At 40.2% G+C, this 17,275-nt stretch overlaps 1 protein-coding gene across 2 annotated transcripts; it reads right to left on the reverse strand.

The window, feature by feature from the left end:
• LOC131690086 (WD repeat-containing protein 48 homolog) lies at positions 1–4,143 on the reverse strand. Of its 2 annotated transcripts, none has more exons than XM_058975594.1 (8): positions 3,614–4,143; positions 3,326–3,548; positions 3,052–3,264; positions 2,715–2,993; positions 2,060–2,655; positions 1,536–2,000; positions 1,207–1,419; positions 1–907 (listed from the first exon to the last, which is right to left on the reverse strand). In XM_058975594.1, exons 1-8 carry the CDS (start codon positions 3,656–3,658, stop codon positions 812–814), a joined length of 2,130 nt encoding a protein of 709 aa, XP_058831577.1. In that variant the 5' UTR covers positions 3,659–4,143; the 3' UTR covers positions 1–811. The 2 variants fall into 2 exon arrangements, with proteins under 2 accessions (XP_058831577.1, XP_058831578.1); XM_058975595.1 differs by having other exon boundaries at positions 1,207–1,401; positions 3,614–4,142.
• Positions 4,144–17,275: the final 13,132 nt, after the last annotated feature.

Raw genomic sequence — 17,275 nt, forward strand, 5'->3', positions numbered from 1 at the left:
TGCTTTTAAAGATATATTTATACTTTTCTTTTCATTTGCTGACACTACCTACCAGTGTGATCAAAATCGAAAATTACATTCTTCGTTTCACTTCCTGCTTCCTTAATATTCATAGTAGTTTCTTTGCTGCTGTTAATATTTATATGTAGGTATATATGATAGAGTAATTTTAGCGACAGATAGCAGACGCTTTGCTCTGTCCTACACAAACTCTAATCTAGCTGTTTGTTGGCTTTTCTTACACTCCCTAATTTTTTTCGTTAGTTCGTTTCTTCTCTAAATAGATTGGCAATGTTCAAACCTATAACAAAAATTCTCTCGCAAACAATCTCAACCGTCACTTTGTCGACGCCAATCTGAATACTGGCCGTACTGCAGTAAAACCCTCAATGCTCATGCAATTATGCAAAAAAACGGAGCCGAACAAAACTCATAATTTGCATTGGAATCAGTTGCGAAAGTAAATGCGTACTAAACAAGGATGCACAACTAACTGAATTGATCGAGCGAAGAGATATTGCTACTCTGTTAAAATTTTTTGAGAGTATAAATAATTTAATAAAAATATAGTAACATTTCTATAACCTAACTAGAAGCGCTCACTCGCTGGCATTCTCGTGCTCGTCCATACCTCAGAAAAAAAATGCAGTAACAATTCTACACATACCATGTCAAGCTGACATGGCTCGCACTATTCTTATCCTCATAAAAACATTCGCTCAGTAGAGTACTAATAAGGAAAAAGTTGGAAATCATAACGTAACGTGCATTTCAAGACTGCCAGAGCACAACGGAAACTCCTGCCGTAAATCTAATTTGACTTGGTTCGGTAGTGAAAGGTGAGGTCCGACGATTGCTTCCAGATGAAATGCCGCACCGTTCGAAGGTCCATGTTGGGATCGCAGACCTGAAAGAAAAGATGTTAGGTTAGTCGCGTCTATGAAGAGGATCGTTAGAAAACCTTTTCAAACGAATGTAGTTGAATAAAATCTGACTGCCGTTTTATTTTACTGTCGTGATTGAGAATGTAGATTACATTCATTCGAAAAAGAAATTCGTCGTTATGCAGAATAAGGCTGTATGACATGAAAATAAGATGTAACGAATCGAACGAGCGTTTTCTCAATATTTTCCATGCCCTTTTCGTTCTTGCCCAACCCAAATTACTCAACTAATATCTAAGGATTTATTTACAAATTAACTCACCACATCGTTACACAGCAGCTCAATCCGCTCCTCAGCTGGTACCTGGCTGCCCTCGGAGTTGGCATCGCTTTGGCTGTTGTTCTGGGATGAGTTGGAGTTACCGGTACTGGGCGGTAGCTCGGTGCCTAGCACTTTTTCCAGCACATGCTCGCACACTTTCCGACACTGGATGAACTCGTTGGCGATTAGCCGTTCCTGGTTGATTAGATCAAGCTTTACGATAAATGGGAAATATAGGCACGGGTTCGAGATGGCAAAAAAAGGAATGAAAAGCTGTTGTCAAGGTTTTTTCAACCTCGGAGCGAACGCGCAAACCAAACGAAACTTACCTTTTTACTGCGATCCTGCTTCAGCATCGAAGGATGTGCCAACAGGTAGAAGGGAAGCTTGATGAACTTGGGAATCGTTCGCTCGATTACAACATTGGTCACCCAGGACGGAACCGTTTCGCTAAGCAGAGCACTTTCTGTCTCTCCGGCGGCATCTTTCACCAACAGTCGACAAACGTTTCGACCGCCAACTTCGCTGAAAATAATCGGAGTGTGTTTCGGTACAATAAAGTACTCGTTTCCACGAATGTCTCCATCACAACCGTTTTCCATATCGGGTCCTCCCTGCAGGTGATGATGAGGTGGAGGAGGTTTCCAATATTCCAACAAGGCCTGTAGCAAAAGGCTACCGTAGTTTACTTTTGGATCCGTACCCGATTCGGCGTGTTCCGATAGACCAGCCTCGGCGGAGACCCACGCCGCAAAACAATCCACCTCATCCTGACCTAGGACTATAGTTGGCATCTAAAAAGAATCAAGAGTTCAGTTGACAGCACCCAAATTTAACTGATTTTTTAAGCTACCCCTGTTTTTAAATCCACCGTGAACCAGTTCGGAACATAAACCCTTTGACTGCGCTTTTTAACTTCCTCTTCGTAGTCAACTTTTCCCAAATCCTCCACTTTCTTCACTTTCAACACGTCATATATTGCCACGTTCTGTTCGCTGTCTTTTGTCAGCATAAACCTCTTATCGTTTAACACGTGGTACTTTTTGATTGCCGCCCCTCCCTTGATGCAAGCCACTTCATATCCCTTGCCCTGGCAACTACCGGTTGCACCAGCAGCATTCGTTGATCCAACTGCAGCCGTTGAATTCGTTGTCGGAACCCCATCAACGATTCCTCCACTGCTGCTATTGATGCTAGTGTTGCTGCTGTAGTTGTAGTTGCTTAACTTTTCCGTCTTGTTAAGCTTCCAACAGCGAACGTCGCTATTCCAGGTCGTCGCCCAAACGCCGGTTTGATCAATGTTGTAACATAGACTCAGTACCGGTGCCCGTTCCTCGCAGATAAGTACACTATTCGTTGCATTGCGCAGCTCCGTCATGATAATCTTTTTATCCCTGCTACCGGAGATCACATGCGAAAAGTTGTCCGTCATGAGCAGTGCCCAAACGCCTAAAATTATTCAAACTCATAACTTTCAAATTACTCATGTCAACCATGGAGGAACTTACCTTCCGAGTGGACACTGATTGTCTGGATGCAGCGCTGCTGGCCTATGCTCCACAGCTTAATCTTTCCATCAGAGCTGCCCGATACGACCTGCGTACCGTCTTCGGAGACCACCAGCGCCTTTACGTTTTCGGTGTGTCCTTTCAGTTTCGCAATTTTATTGCACGTTCGAGGGTCCCATATGCGGAGTGTATTCTCGGTGGAACCACTTACAATGATCGTTCCGGAAGGGTTCATTGCCAGGCTGTAGATCGAATCTTTTGATCCGGTTATGCTCGATGCTGCGAAAACAAAAAGCTAGTAAAAATGTCTTATTTTATAACCAAACAAAAAACTCACTCGTAACGGTATTGTTGGAAGCCGTCAGTGCCGTCAACGTATTTACATCCCACAGAAAGATCGCTTTGTCCAGTCCGGCGCTGGCAACCTGCTCGCGATCCTTTGCATATGCCAAAGCCTGTACGTAATCCCGATGAGTTCGCAGCGTCGACATGCAGAATCCTTTGTGGGCGTTCCAAACTTTGACTGTAGTGTCACAACTGGCACTAATTACTATAGATAAAAAGAACACAAATTATCACAACAGTGCGTTACTTTAAGGTGAAAAACTTACAATTCCGTCCGCCACAACACAGGACAATGTCATTCACCCAATCGTTGTGATGTTCCATACTTTGAATGTACGGTTCCTGTGAGTTCGGTTGGGTCGAGTTCCACACACGAATGATGGCATCGCGACCGGCCGAGTAGAGCCGACCATTGACCGGATCCAGCTGGAGAGCATTTACCCCGTTGCGGTGTCGTTTCTCTTCCGCATCGCGAATGACAAACGATACCTGGAAATGAACGTGAGTTGAGTAAAAACATGTTTGTTAAAAAAAAACCAGCGCCTTTAACCAACCTGCATCTTCTTCCGGCCGCCCTGGTTGTTTTTATGCGTCAACATAATTGCCGATGGATCCGATTTGGATAGCTAACGTACCACTGTTTGTACTCGCACACACGTAAGATAGCTAATAACCGGTGCAGACAGATCCGAATCGAAACTGTCCCAGCTTTCAGATACGCACGGAGTGCGCAGCACTTCACAGACTACCAGCACCAATAACGGGGCCAGCTGCAGCCAGTAACAACATCTGCCCAAAGAGGGGAGCTTGCCCTATATAAGGCTAATGAATGGAGTAAATTGCACTTTTGCGAAATGACTTTCCTTCGATTCAAGCAAATTGGAAAAAAGATGATTCGCTCGAAGAAACTTCGACCGGTTCGAAACGGCTACCGTTTTCAATGGTATTCAATTGAACTGCACTTCGAACGCAGGAAAATGCATGCACACGCACAATTTGGTACCGTTTGCAGAAAATTTTCACAAAAATAGACGGAAAAACTACGTTTCCATTTGTTTACTTGCAAAGCTATGAGGAAGAACCGAATTCTTGACGTTTTACAGCCGATCGTTCGCCCATTCGGCATAGAGCTGTGCGACATGCGGGTCGGTAAAGAAGATTTTTGTACGTTAACGGGTGAGACGATGAGAATGGCTTTCAGACAAAGAGGTAATAGAATGATTTCCAGTCAAATCGTTAAAAATTCAACGCTTTTTCTTGAAAAGGGCGATACTAGCAGTGACACCATTCAAAGAAAATCAACAGTGAATATTTCCAGACTTGGTTTTATTTCCTATTTAAGAACTATTGTGTTTTTTACATCCTAGATTGCATGATTCAGTGATCGAAACCCAAAAATTTATAAAGTATTTGAAATTAATAAATTAAAATTTGTTTTTGCTATTTAAATCGACAAAATGATAGTATCGCCCCTTTGCGATTGTTTACTTTTTCGGTCCCACCTATCAGCATTGAAGTATCGCCCTTACGTTTTTTTTACAATAACTACCGTTTTACACCACCGATTTCGTCCGGGTTTTTTCAATAGCGATCATTGTTACTATTTACAGCTGGTATCAGCTTGATAATCCTAAAAAAATACGAAAAAACCAGTTTCGCCTCTAAACTGCTAGAAAAATAAGTATCGCCCTGTTTGTTTGCATGGAGCGTGGAGGGCGAACCTTTAAATAAACAAACAAAAATACAGTTTCGCCCGATGTATTTTTTGCTGTAATTTCAAAAAGCAATATCATAGAATCCAAATTTTTAGGTTAATTTGTTGCGTTTTAAAGCCCTCATTCGCATGTATGAAAAAAGCCTTATGTTTACATTTGTAAGTATCGCCCTTTTCACAAAAAAGCGTTGAATTTCACTCGAATACGTCCATTGAAAAACTCAATAAAATTGTTTCAAAACCGTTCAACATGAGTCCAGCGGTGGGCGTTTCTTGAACGGTTATTTGGACGTCGTTCAACGTTGGTCCAACGAACGTGACGTTGTGGATGCCTCAATTTAACTGCATGTAACTAATGTTGACGTCCCGTTGACATTCTGTGCCAGTGACGGGAACCTGACGTATCTGGTGTTTCGTACCTTAAGTAACTTAAGACTTAAGTCACTCACCGAGGAAAAAATACTATTGAAATCGATAAGGACCATTTATGGCTTGGCGCCACAAGTATTAGGTATAGAATTCATAAGTCTCGCTTATGATTTAGAGGGGAAGTAGGCGATTGAGTCACTAACGAATTTCATAAGTCGGGTATATGAATTTATTAAGACATTCTTATAGCTTTCATACATTATATTAGACATTAAACCCAAATATGACATTTAATTAAGAATTTTTATAAGGTTCATAAATATATCTTAAATGCAGCTGCTTCAATAAATAAATATAATAACACAATTTTAATTTGTTTTGCTTGATTCAATAATAAGATTAAATTTACGTACAAATTAATTTCTCCAATATGAAAAAAATCCTGCCTAGAATCCCGATAGTTTCAGGAGTACTATGAATCGGCTATAGCTAAGATTCTATCATGTAACAAGATTGCCGACCGAGGTGCTGCAAAAAAAAATAATGAATAAAATTTTGTGCTCAATAAGCAAAAATAAACGCTTACCTTTATTCTTCACTTATTTTTAAACGAGCACTAATTTGATGCCAGCTCCAAAAATGTTATTTTGAACTAAGGCATTTTCACCATATTATTCCTTATAATAATCTTAACACACGCCTATGAATTCCATAAGGTAAAGTTATGAAATTCATGTACTGTTTATGAAATACATAAGCGTCCTATGGAATCAAAATTGTACAGGTTCATAAGTAGTAACTTATGAAAATCTTAAGAATTTTATCTTCAGTGCTCGAATAGAAATCTCGACAAGTTGTTGATTGGACGTCAAAATTCATTTAGAGTGAAAAATCCGAACTAACTAAGTTACCAATCACAGATGTTGGTCGTCAACAAAAGAGAAAATTAAAAACTGTTTTTGAGCGAACCGTTTATCCGAAATTACTTTTCAAAGAGAATTTTGACAGTTAGATAATGAGCCTAATCAAACTAATTTGTCGAGAAACGTACAGTACAAAAATCAATTTCCTTTTTCTCAGAAACAGTAACATTTAGTGTTCGTTTATAAATAAATATTACATGAAGTTTAAATTTTGTGCCAGAACTCTCCGTCAAACAGGCGATAGTCAGCTCTTTTCGATCGATATTTTTTTGAAATATCAAAATTACAAATTCAAAAATTTCGAAACAAATATTAAAAAAAATCCAAAATTTACTGAAAATTTTAATTACAATAAAATATTTGATGGCTCAAAAATTTTAAAATTTTCACATTTGAAAATATAAAAATTGAAAGATTCAAAAATATAAAAATTCAGCTATTCGAAACGAAAAAATTAAAGATTTGCGTATTTAAAAATTAAGAAATTAAATAATTAGGAAAGATTTAAAAAAATTTAAGGCCAAAGAATTTAAAATTTTCATGCGCCAAAAATTTAAAAATTCATCGATTCAAAAATTAAACATTTAAAATATCTTATGTTTTCCTGAAAGCTCGACCGAATGCGCACACTTTCCTCTCAAACGGTTAGAACATAGCTGCATGACAGCCATGAAAATAATATATACGCTTTTCATATTACCATAGCTGAGAAATAGCTGGGGATTCTAATTGGCCCACTTTCCATTAAGAATTTTAAAAATTCAAAATCCAAATATTTAAAACTTTAGAAATTTAAAAATGTACGAGTTTAAAGCTTTAAAGTTTAAATATTTTAAAGTTCAAAATGCAAAAGATCCAAAATTTAAAAATTCAAGTATTGAAATATTTAAAAGTTTGAATAATTAAAAGTGGTTTCCTTCTGCACTATTGCATTATTCTATTAATATGTATTCGTTTATGTTTGCATTTTCGTATTTTTCTATTTTCGAATTTATTTATTTTTGAATGTATTTATTTTTATATTGTCGTATTTTCGTCTTTTTGTCTTTGTAGTTTTGAATATCTGAAATAAATTTTGAATTTCAGAATTTTTGATGTAGTGTTATTTGTTGTAATTATATATTTTTGAATTCTTGAATCACACTAACATTACCCTAGTAACGTTCACACTAGCTCTGCGGCATAAGCTCACTCCTCACTTGTTAAAGCACAAGTTATAAGTATTATAAAGCACACCTTATTTTTTAGCTTAAAGTTTTACATTTCTCGACAAACATATGATTACGGCTTAAAAGCCAACTGTCAAAATTCACTTTGAATGGAAATTCCGGACAAACCGTAACTCGCAAATCACAGATGTTGGCAGTAGATTAAAGAGAAAAGTTTTCTTTATCGTTAACTGCTATGTACTGTATCCGGCCAATAACGGTTTGTCCGGAATTTCCTTTCAAAGAGAATTTTGACAGTTGGCTTTTACGCCGTAATCCTATGTTTGTCGAGATTTCCACTCTCGGTTAAAATTTTACATTTCCACTCTCGGATTAGTTTATTTAGGTTAAAATACACCCTTTTGGCAAAAAACCGCATTAAAATTAGACCGCTATCGCTAAAGTCTCTAAACTAGATAATTAGCGAAGACTACATATCAAGAAGACTGGCAACTTTGTCCAGAATCTGGAGACAGTAACAGCAACGCCACTACGGGTAAAGGTGGTACTTCCCATAGTGATGCATATTCACATATACAATTTTACATTAAGCTTCCGCCTTCCTCCAATAGAGGCGCTGTAACCTCTGTCGCTTTTCGTTTGTATGGGGCAAGGAAAGAGATATCAGTCTTCTTAATATGTAGTCTTTGCAATTAGGCAAGCATATGTGTCTACAGCGACATCCGCACTTGACTGTCTTACTCGGCGTTTTGATTGATGGTTACTATTGGCGATTCTACGTTGAAACCGCTCACAAATAGCGCTGAAAGCAAAGTGTTGCTGGTTTGATTCTGTTCTGTCATAGTACATAAATTTCCTGTAAACATTGGGAAAAATAAACACCAAATCACCAATCAATTTGTTGATAATTATTTATGAAAATGAAGGAAAACCATCATTTTATAAGATGATGAGTAAACATCTTGCGAAAAGGGTGTAAAACATAGTGGCTTCTAATATTATTCGCAGATGCTATATGTGTGCTGTTCCGAAATGTAATTTGTTGAGCACGGTAGTCGCCGCAACATCATTTCTCGTTCCTCCTAAGTTAAGCTAAAACTTCATGAGATGGTGTAAATTCATGAAACTCTCCAGATGTCGGGCGTTCATTGAATAAACATCCAACGCATTGGACTAATGTAGAATGACTTAATCTCACTGGGCGGTTGACGAAAATGATTGTTGTCAAAAAGGACCATTAAACGCATTACAAACTGAACAATTTAGACCGCCATTATGGCACGTAAAAGGCTGGATTCGCGTCACTTCAGAATGAACGTTTAGCAACAGGCATTCTTGAAATGGGTCGAAGGATGTACAATAGAGTTATCACTTTTCATCCCCAGAGCTAAAAATGTTTACATCTATGAGTAAATCAATGAATAGATGAAAACAAGTTTCTTCCATAAAAACACTGCCGATTAGTGGGAGATGGATTGTATGCATACACACTCACCTTTCGAACGGTATATCGAACTTACCATACAAATGATCGAAATGATTTTTATGGCCAAAAAACAACACCCGACTCCCATCCGGGGATGCTCACCTATATGAGCTTGAGCTTGAGCGACCACCCCTGGCTGCTACTTCGTTATCGATCTGGACTAGCTGATGTTGCACAGGAAATAAGTATACTTGGGAGTAAATGTGCAACTCCGGGTAATCCTAAGTTGTTTTTATTTATCAATACCGGCACCGGCTAGGCCCGAACGTAGATCGCGGAAAGAAAGGGAAGCGTTGTCCGATACTTGCTTTTGCTAGAGGCCGTTTATACTGCTACTGCTCACACTACAATGATCACGGGAGGAGGATATTTGTTAGTAAGTATAGAAGTTGAATTCTACTTCTTCATTACCGACGCCACAGAGGTGACTCCACTATCTGGACAAGATATCGATTCATCAACTCATGGACCAGGGACCAACGGCTTTACTTCTCCCTTCCGAATAGGGTTGCCACCCCTCCGGGTTTGACCCATAGACTCCGGTTTTCGGAGGCGATCTCCAGGCCTCCGGGTTTTACATCAATATATACGGGTCTGTTAAGACGAAAGATAATTTTTAATTTTATAGTACTGAATTTCTAACGAGTTCTCCAGGTGTTCTCGCTGACTGCTCCTGCAGCGTCTGTTTTCCAAAGAGAAAACATTTGCTCTTTTGCTTTGCAGCTTTGCGCTCCGCTAAGAATACTGGAAGACACCGCAGTATGCTGTTTTGGAGGAGAGCAATGCTCGTTTGACTTATCCTCCACAGCAAGAGTGGCTAGTGCTTTTGGATTCTTTGCGGTTAGCCGAGGAAGTTAAATTCTACACCTATCTTAACCGAACAATTTCCATCTTAATAGGAACGATGCAGACAAGGCGTGCGCATTATGCTTTGCTAAAACAACGCACTCAACGGTCAATAGTATGTTCGCCACCATCCGCCTCTACATCTTACACTCCAGGACGTACCGCCTATGAACTTTTCGAGCAATGCGCCCGCCGTGTGTTACAATTATAAGCGGGCCGACTATAGCAGCATTTTGAATATTTTACAAAGCATTGACTGGGATTCTGTGCTAAGCAAGGATGCCGCTGAAACGTTCTGCCATATAATGAGCTACCTTATCGATCGTCATGTCCCGAAGTGTAATCAACGAAGTGATCAATCCCCCTGGCAGACAGTCGAGCTACGTCAGCTAAAAACTGCGAAAAGAGCAGCATTATGAAAGTTACCAAACGCCGTACCCAGGGTGGCCAGACCTACTGATTTATCGGTAGTCCTACCGATTTTTGTCTTACCTGCCGATTCACAGACAACCAAGGGAATACTACCGATATTTTGTTATCCCTACCGAAAACTACCGATTTTTTTTTGGACACATCCTACTCAACATTCATTTTTGGGTTGGATTTGGTCTGAGATCTGTGTTTCCAGTATTTTACAATTCTATGTCAACACTACGTTTTTGGGACAACAACCAGGCCTACCGATAAACTTTTAGTGACCCTACCGATATTAAGGAATTCTATCTGGCCACCCTGGCCGTACCTTATCACTGAGAGCTTATTATGTAAGGCTCAATAACGATTTTAAAAAACGTAAGCTTAAGTCTGATCCTAAATCGCTTTGGAGATACGTCAATCAGCAGCGGAAAGAAACCGGCCTTCTACAATGTTTTTGAATGGTGAAGTTGAGCATGATTCACAAGCCATACGCAAATTATTCGCCTCTAAATTTGCGAGTGTGTTCGTCAGTGAGACTCTGTCCTCGCAGCAGATTGACATTGCAGCTAGCGGCGTGGCCCTACTCGAACGGTCAGTGAGTGAGATTCGTGCACTCGGATATTGTATCAGCAGCATCCAAGCTTAAAGCATCGTCATCTCCCAGGGCAGATGGTGTCCCTGCTGTGTTTTCGAAAAAGTGTTTATCTGGTTTGGTGGAACCACTCTGTCAACTATTCAAAATGTCACTGACAACCGCGATTTTTCCTCAATTGTGGAAAACAGCTTTCATCTTTCCTGTCCACAAAAAAGGTGATAAGAGGAACATTGACAATTATCGAGGAATTTCTGCGCTCTGTGCCATTTCCAAGCTCTTTGAGTTAGTGTTTTTTCACTGTAAGGAATATATTTCTAAAGACCAACACGGACGATATCGCAATCGCTAAATGGGAAAAAAAACTTGGTTTCAGTGGATTACTCCTGTGATGGTTCCAATCCTATCTCGTTGGCCGTCAACTCAGTGTGAACATAGGTGAGGCATACTCCAAACTGTTCTCCGCAACGTCTGGTATTCCACAAGGAAGTCATCTCGGACCATTCATATTCACTCTATATTTCAACGTTGTAAACTATCAGCTGAAAAGCCACGGTTGTCGTATGCAGATGATCTAAAAATTTTCAACAGAATTAAGAACCGAACGGACGCAGCAGCAATTTGATACCTTCAGCAGATGGAGTGAAAACAACCGAATGATTCTGAATCCGGCGAAATGTTCTGTGAAAAAAAAGATCCCAGAAAAAAAGATCCCATTGAGTTTGAATATAACTTGTCTGGAGCTCTTGTTTCCCGGGTTAGCTGCGTTAAGGATCTTGTAGTGCTGTTAGATTCGAAACTTAGATTTAAGAATCACATTTCGTATGTTGTTGGTAAAGCATCGCGAAGCCTGGACTTCATTTTCCGTACGGCTAAATCATTCACAGACATTTATTGTCTCAAAAGCCTCTACTGCTCTTTAGTGCGCTCCCCGCTGGAGTATTGTTCTGCAGTCTCGAACCCAAATTACATGAACAGCGTCGATCGAATTGAAGGCATTCAACGAAAATGTATATGGTAAGCTCTACGACGCCTGCCTTGGCGCGATCCTGTTCATCTACCAAGCTACGAGAGTCGGTGTCAACTCATCCAGCTCGATACCCTTCAACGTCGTAGAGAAACTGCAAGAGCCTTATTCATCTCTGATCTTCTGTCAGGACGCATCGATTCTCCAGATTTACTAGAGCGAGTCAACATCCAAGCAAGATTCAGAATGTTACGCGGAAACGTTCTTCTGAGAATGCCGTTTCGACGAACTATTCGCACCAGCCCCCCTGCTAGGCGGTCATTTTGTTCTAGCCAACATCTGCCTTTGTTAAAATCAAAACAACCCAACGCTATTGCACGGGCGACATGGGCCTAGAAGCGGCTAGGCCCATCATATGTTGACTACTGTCAAAGTCTGTATATCTCCATAGCGGATGACAGGAATAACAAACCCCCCCCCCCCTGATTCACGCCGCTAATGCCGCTATCACGGGACTACAACACCTCTTCAATCGTGTGTCGCACCTAGAAAAACTCTAGTAAGAGAACTGCGGAGGGAAAAACAGCATTTTTGGCAACGTATGCCCCGGCATTGTATGGCAACACGTCCAATGTTATAAGGATAGGCAATGTTCGATTGGATTCGTTTTTTGACAGCTAAACGCGAATCCAATCGATCCAAAATGGAGTCTCCGCAGTTCTCTTTCTAGAGTTTTTCTAGTGCAGCCCGTTGATGTGTGTGAATGCTCTAAAATGTCGAGCGATCGCTTTGATTCAAATTTCTGTCTGATTTCAGCGTTTACTCAAGTTTTCTTTAAACCTATCCCATTATCAGTAAAAATCTCCGGATGAAAAGCCGCACCAGAGGTGGTAACCCTACTTCCGAAGAAAGGGACCACAGATTTTTTCATCTCAGAAAAATTTCAACGACCTCGGCTGGGATTGAACCCAGGCCAACTGGAATGAGTGGTGGTCACGCTTACCACTCAACCACCGGGGATACTCACCTATATGTATTAAGGGTGGGCGAAAACTTTTTTTTTCGCAAATTTTCGGAACGAAACGAAACGAAATTTTTCGCAAACTTTGCGAAACGAAATATCAATACAAATTTCGTACAAATTCGCAAAAATTGTCAACCCTTTTCGAATTTTTTTGCCTGTTTCGCAAAATTTGCGAAACGTTGCGAATTTTTTCGATTGCTTGTCACTTTCATTTAAAAAATTGTTTGCCTTTCTACGTCAACCTATGCATTTAGTGACTGTAACCATCAGCCGTCAGAGATGTCAAAGTTGACATACGCTCATTTTGATTTGTATCCATTCGTCTCACTATTTGTCTCTTTTACGCGCAAATCTCACGCAAGCAGAAAAAAACTGAAAAATTACCCGGAAGCAGCAGTCTTTTGCTTTTGTGCATGTAGCTGTACCTCGGTGTACTACGTGATTAAATTTTCCCACGAAACAACGGTTTTTGTATTTCGGGATGTCCTCTACAGGAAAACGATCAAGCGCAAGTGGGAAATTGTTGCAAAAACGCAAACTTTCGCCTATATTCGTCAAGTGATTTTGATTCTAACGTCGAAAAAAAACAGGAAATATCAAAGCAACGGCGGCCAACAAAAATGCTCGTTCCAGTTCAAATGAATTGCTTTAGAAACATTTCAAAAAGCTCCCCAGCGATATTGTACAATGCACAATTTGTGGTAAACAAATGAAAACGAAGGAATCATCAACGTCCCCTTTGCATGCGCACCTGAAACGCAAACACCAAGAGTTGTACGTAAAGTACCAGATCGCTGAAACTCAAGCTGATACGAAAAGGGTGAAGTTAAATATAATCTTTTGAATTATATTATAAAAGTTGATTTTTAGGTTGCAGCAAATAAGGCTCTCGAAAAATTTGAGAAAGATGAAAAATCTACTCCTGACACGATCTCTTCAAAAACGATGAAGGATTATTTCGGCCAGGGGTGTGAAAAATATACCAATCAAGGTCAAATCCAATTAAAAAAAGATATGGCCATTATGACCTTCGTCGCCACAACCAATCAGCCATTTTCTCTTGTTGAAGAGCCAGGATTTATAAGGTAGGTTTGAAAAACAGTGCTGAACTATAAATTGCAAAAATAATCTTTCTTTTATCAGATTTGTTCAAGCTTTGGATCCGCGTTGTATTATCAAGTCGAGGACAACGTTTTCAAGAAGAAAATGTCCACTTCTCTATGACAATGTTAAAACGGCTGTGGAACAGATTTTAGAGGAAGAGCTGCCGACTTGCGATGGGGTAGCATTTACTACGGATACTTGGACATCCCGAGCCAATGACCCATATGAATCATTAACTATACATTACATCAACAAGAATTTTGAGCTAAAAAAGTTTGCTGTTGACTGCAGAAAATTTGAGGGCCAACACACAGCTGTAGACATCGCAAATATCTTAGACTCTATGATTGGTACAATTTCCTCGTTGAAACCACAGACAGAAAAGTATGGTGTGAGTGACTCTGCTAGAGCTATGCTGAATGCAATGCGACAAAGTTATCATATCCAGGGTTCCTCTATAGAATGTTTGGATCATATTCTGCACAATGCTGTAACGACGGCCTTGAAGAAAAAAAAAACCGTTTGAGGAGACTATTCAGTTGTGTCGAGACTTGGCATCTTTCACGCACAGGTCATCACTTGCGAATCAAACAAACGATTGAAACGGGCTTGCAAAGAAACTATTCCACCAGGTTTTATCATCTATTTTATAATTCTTTTCATCTACATTATTTCATATTTTCATTCTCAGTTCATTTAAAAAAAATTGTTCAGCCTGTCGCAACGAGATGGAATTCACTATTTTTTTTTGTCTACAGTCAATATCAGATCTTAAAAAACCGCTTATCGAAATCAAATCACAGGATAAAAAACTGACTTGGCGTTGAAGATACCTACGAATAGGGTGACCATATGAGGCGAGTAAAAAACCAGGACAGTCGAAAGGCGACTGCCTCCCTCCGTTACCTATCAATCGACTGTGCTTTCTCCACAGGTTTTCGGCAGTTACAAAGATCTTGGGTCGGGCAGGCAGAGGTTCGGCAGTAAAAAAGTTCTGTGGGTCTGAAAGGAAGAGCTCTACCAGAAATTTTTTTGTGGGAATTCGATCACCGTGCTTTTTAGGATTTATACACATACACGCGAAGTTCTTGCCACACCACCACCAGCGAACGTTTCATGCTGTTGTTGGAGAAATCGGAAATCCTGAATTGAGCAAATGAGACGAATTATTATGAGATCGTCTGTGCAGGAACAGGCGAGAAGTTTTCAGCACTAAATACACGTCATTGAAGCAAAGCAGAAACATCAACGGTCGCGAGTAGCTTCCCTGCGCTATATCTGGCAATCTCGAATGACAACCATTGGTAGGCAGTATCACAATGATCGTACACGCTGTGCGTAGATTCTGTTGTTCCAGCATTAGTTGGTGGCTGAGTTGGTGATTTAGTTAATGTTGTTGGGTTTGCTCGCAGTTGATGTTGTTTCATTAGAGGCTTTCAAACATGGTTTGGCATATAGGGATCTGTACTTCGTATGTGCGCAGCGTGATTTGAGATTTGCTTCTCACGATACGAACACCATTGGATATACATGGAAAAAGTTTCTCCAGGTTTCAAACTTTCACCGTTACGTACTTCGACATCAATAGTGAATTTATTGGTTGTACGCGGGGATAGATCGTGCAGACTCACACCAGTCTTATCTTCGTCAATATAAACGGGTATCTTGATTCTAACATTGACATGCGCAACGACGTGTTGCATGTTGTTTACCATAGCCAAACTTTTCGCCATGGCCAAAGTTTTAAATGCTATCAGTACCGCATTACGAATATGCGCCTTTATTAATTGTTCCACTTCCGCACACAAGGGCGGATTGGACAAACGACCACTGTATTGGGTCGAAGATTGTTCAAATTTTGCTGCTGATTTTTAAATAAACGATCGATACCGCATCAATGAAAGTAACGGTGCATTATTTTCCACGCTTGGGACAACTGTTATTTTTCGATTGCTTTGCTGGCGCGGTACATATTGTTGTTTCGCCATTTTCCTTTTTATGAAATGGATTTACAGTAAAACAAAAAACAGCCACTTGCAAGAGAACTCTAGAAGAAGCAGAATCGCAAAAACTTCGATGTGTCTTCTTAGAAGTAGGCAATAGAGGAAATTTTTGGATCCCGGAATCATTGTTTCATCGACATTGCTAGCGGCCAGTTTTATCCACAACTGGAATCGGTTCGATTTGTTCGATTGCCAAATGTTGTTGCAAACAGACTACAGTTCATTCATATGGTACGAGAGAGATTCGAGTGTATTAAGTTTTGTTTGTCGTACTCTGGAGCAGAGTGAATAATGCGAAAACTCAATAACTAGAAATATAACGAGTGTTCAATTAAAAATGAGAATTATTTCAATACCTTTCTGTAATTAAAGAAAAGAGCGTTAATTTTTTTCTCTCCAAGACAATTGCTCTCTGAACTTCGTATAAATGGAAGATATGGTTCATTTCGCTCGGGTGATGTCAGTTCAATCAAAGATGGCGTCGAAACAGCAAGTACTCCGCGAGCGTGTTGTGCGGTTTTACGAAACACTTGGCCATTGTGGAAAAAAGTTTACGGTAGACCACTTTCGAGACGAAAACGTGCCCGTGAGCACAGTTTACCAAATCCTGGCATCCCTGAGCATGGAGCGGAAGGCCGGTATCGGCCGCCGACGAAGATAATGACGAAGAAGAAGAAGGAAGCGTTGAAAAAGCTGTTCGACAACAAGGACGAAACGAGTTTGCGTGACGCCGGCCTTGATTCACCGAGTCCTCAAGATGGAGGACATCATCTATCGGAAGAAGACTCGGTCCCCCGACGACATGGACGAGCAGATAGCGATCGGGAAATCGCAGTGCCGGTGGATGACGAACAACTACCGCGAGGCATTGCTGCTCTCGAACACCCACATTCCAGGAAATGACAGCTACTATTCCAGCGACAAGTCGGCCACACACCCCGAAGTAAAATATTAGTTTAAGCATAAATTTAAAAGAAATGTTATGCTGTACATCGCCATATCGGACAGAGGAATTTCAAAACCGTGGTTCAATCCGAGCGGTCTGGTTATCAATCAACAAGTGTACCAGGAAGAGTGTCTTGAGTGTATTCTTCTGCCGTTCTTAAAGGAGCATCATGTGGTTGGGAAGTACGTCTTCTGGCTGGACAAGACGTCTTCCCATCAGGCACGTAGCCAGAGGGGGGGCTAGGGGGCTAAAGCCCCCCCCGAAATTTTTCAAAAATAAATTTAAAAAACCGGTGACTTTTAACAAAACTTGTTGCTTATTTGGTTTGAACAAATTATTGAGAAAAAGTTAAAGAAGGCTATTTCTAACCACCGAAGGCAATGGTCACTAAATTCAGTGTGCTTTATGCTTTTGCTCGAGCCAGTGCGAAGCGAACAACAAAAAAGTAACTTTTATATTGTGTGCCTTGTCTGAAGAATACAAGAGACTGTTACTTTAATTGTAGCTGTAATAATCTGTCGAGATTAGTGATTAGCAGAAGCAAGAATTGGTGCTCCAGCCAAATGCGGTGATTATAAAATTATTGATCATTCGCATCCTGAAGGTGTAAATAGAGATTAGACTTTCGGAAACCGGCTCTATCCAGTTCTACCATG

This window comes from Topomyia yanbarensis, chromosome 3 (genome assembly GCF_030247195.1).
Source record: "Topomyia yanbarensis strain Yona2022 chromosome 3, ASM3024719v1, whole genome shotgun sequence".
NCBI lineage: Eukaryota > Metazoa > Arthropoda > Insecta > Diptera > Culicidae > Topomyia > Topomyia yanbarensis.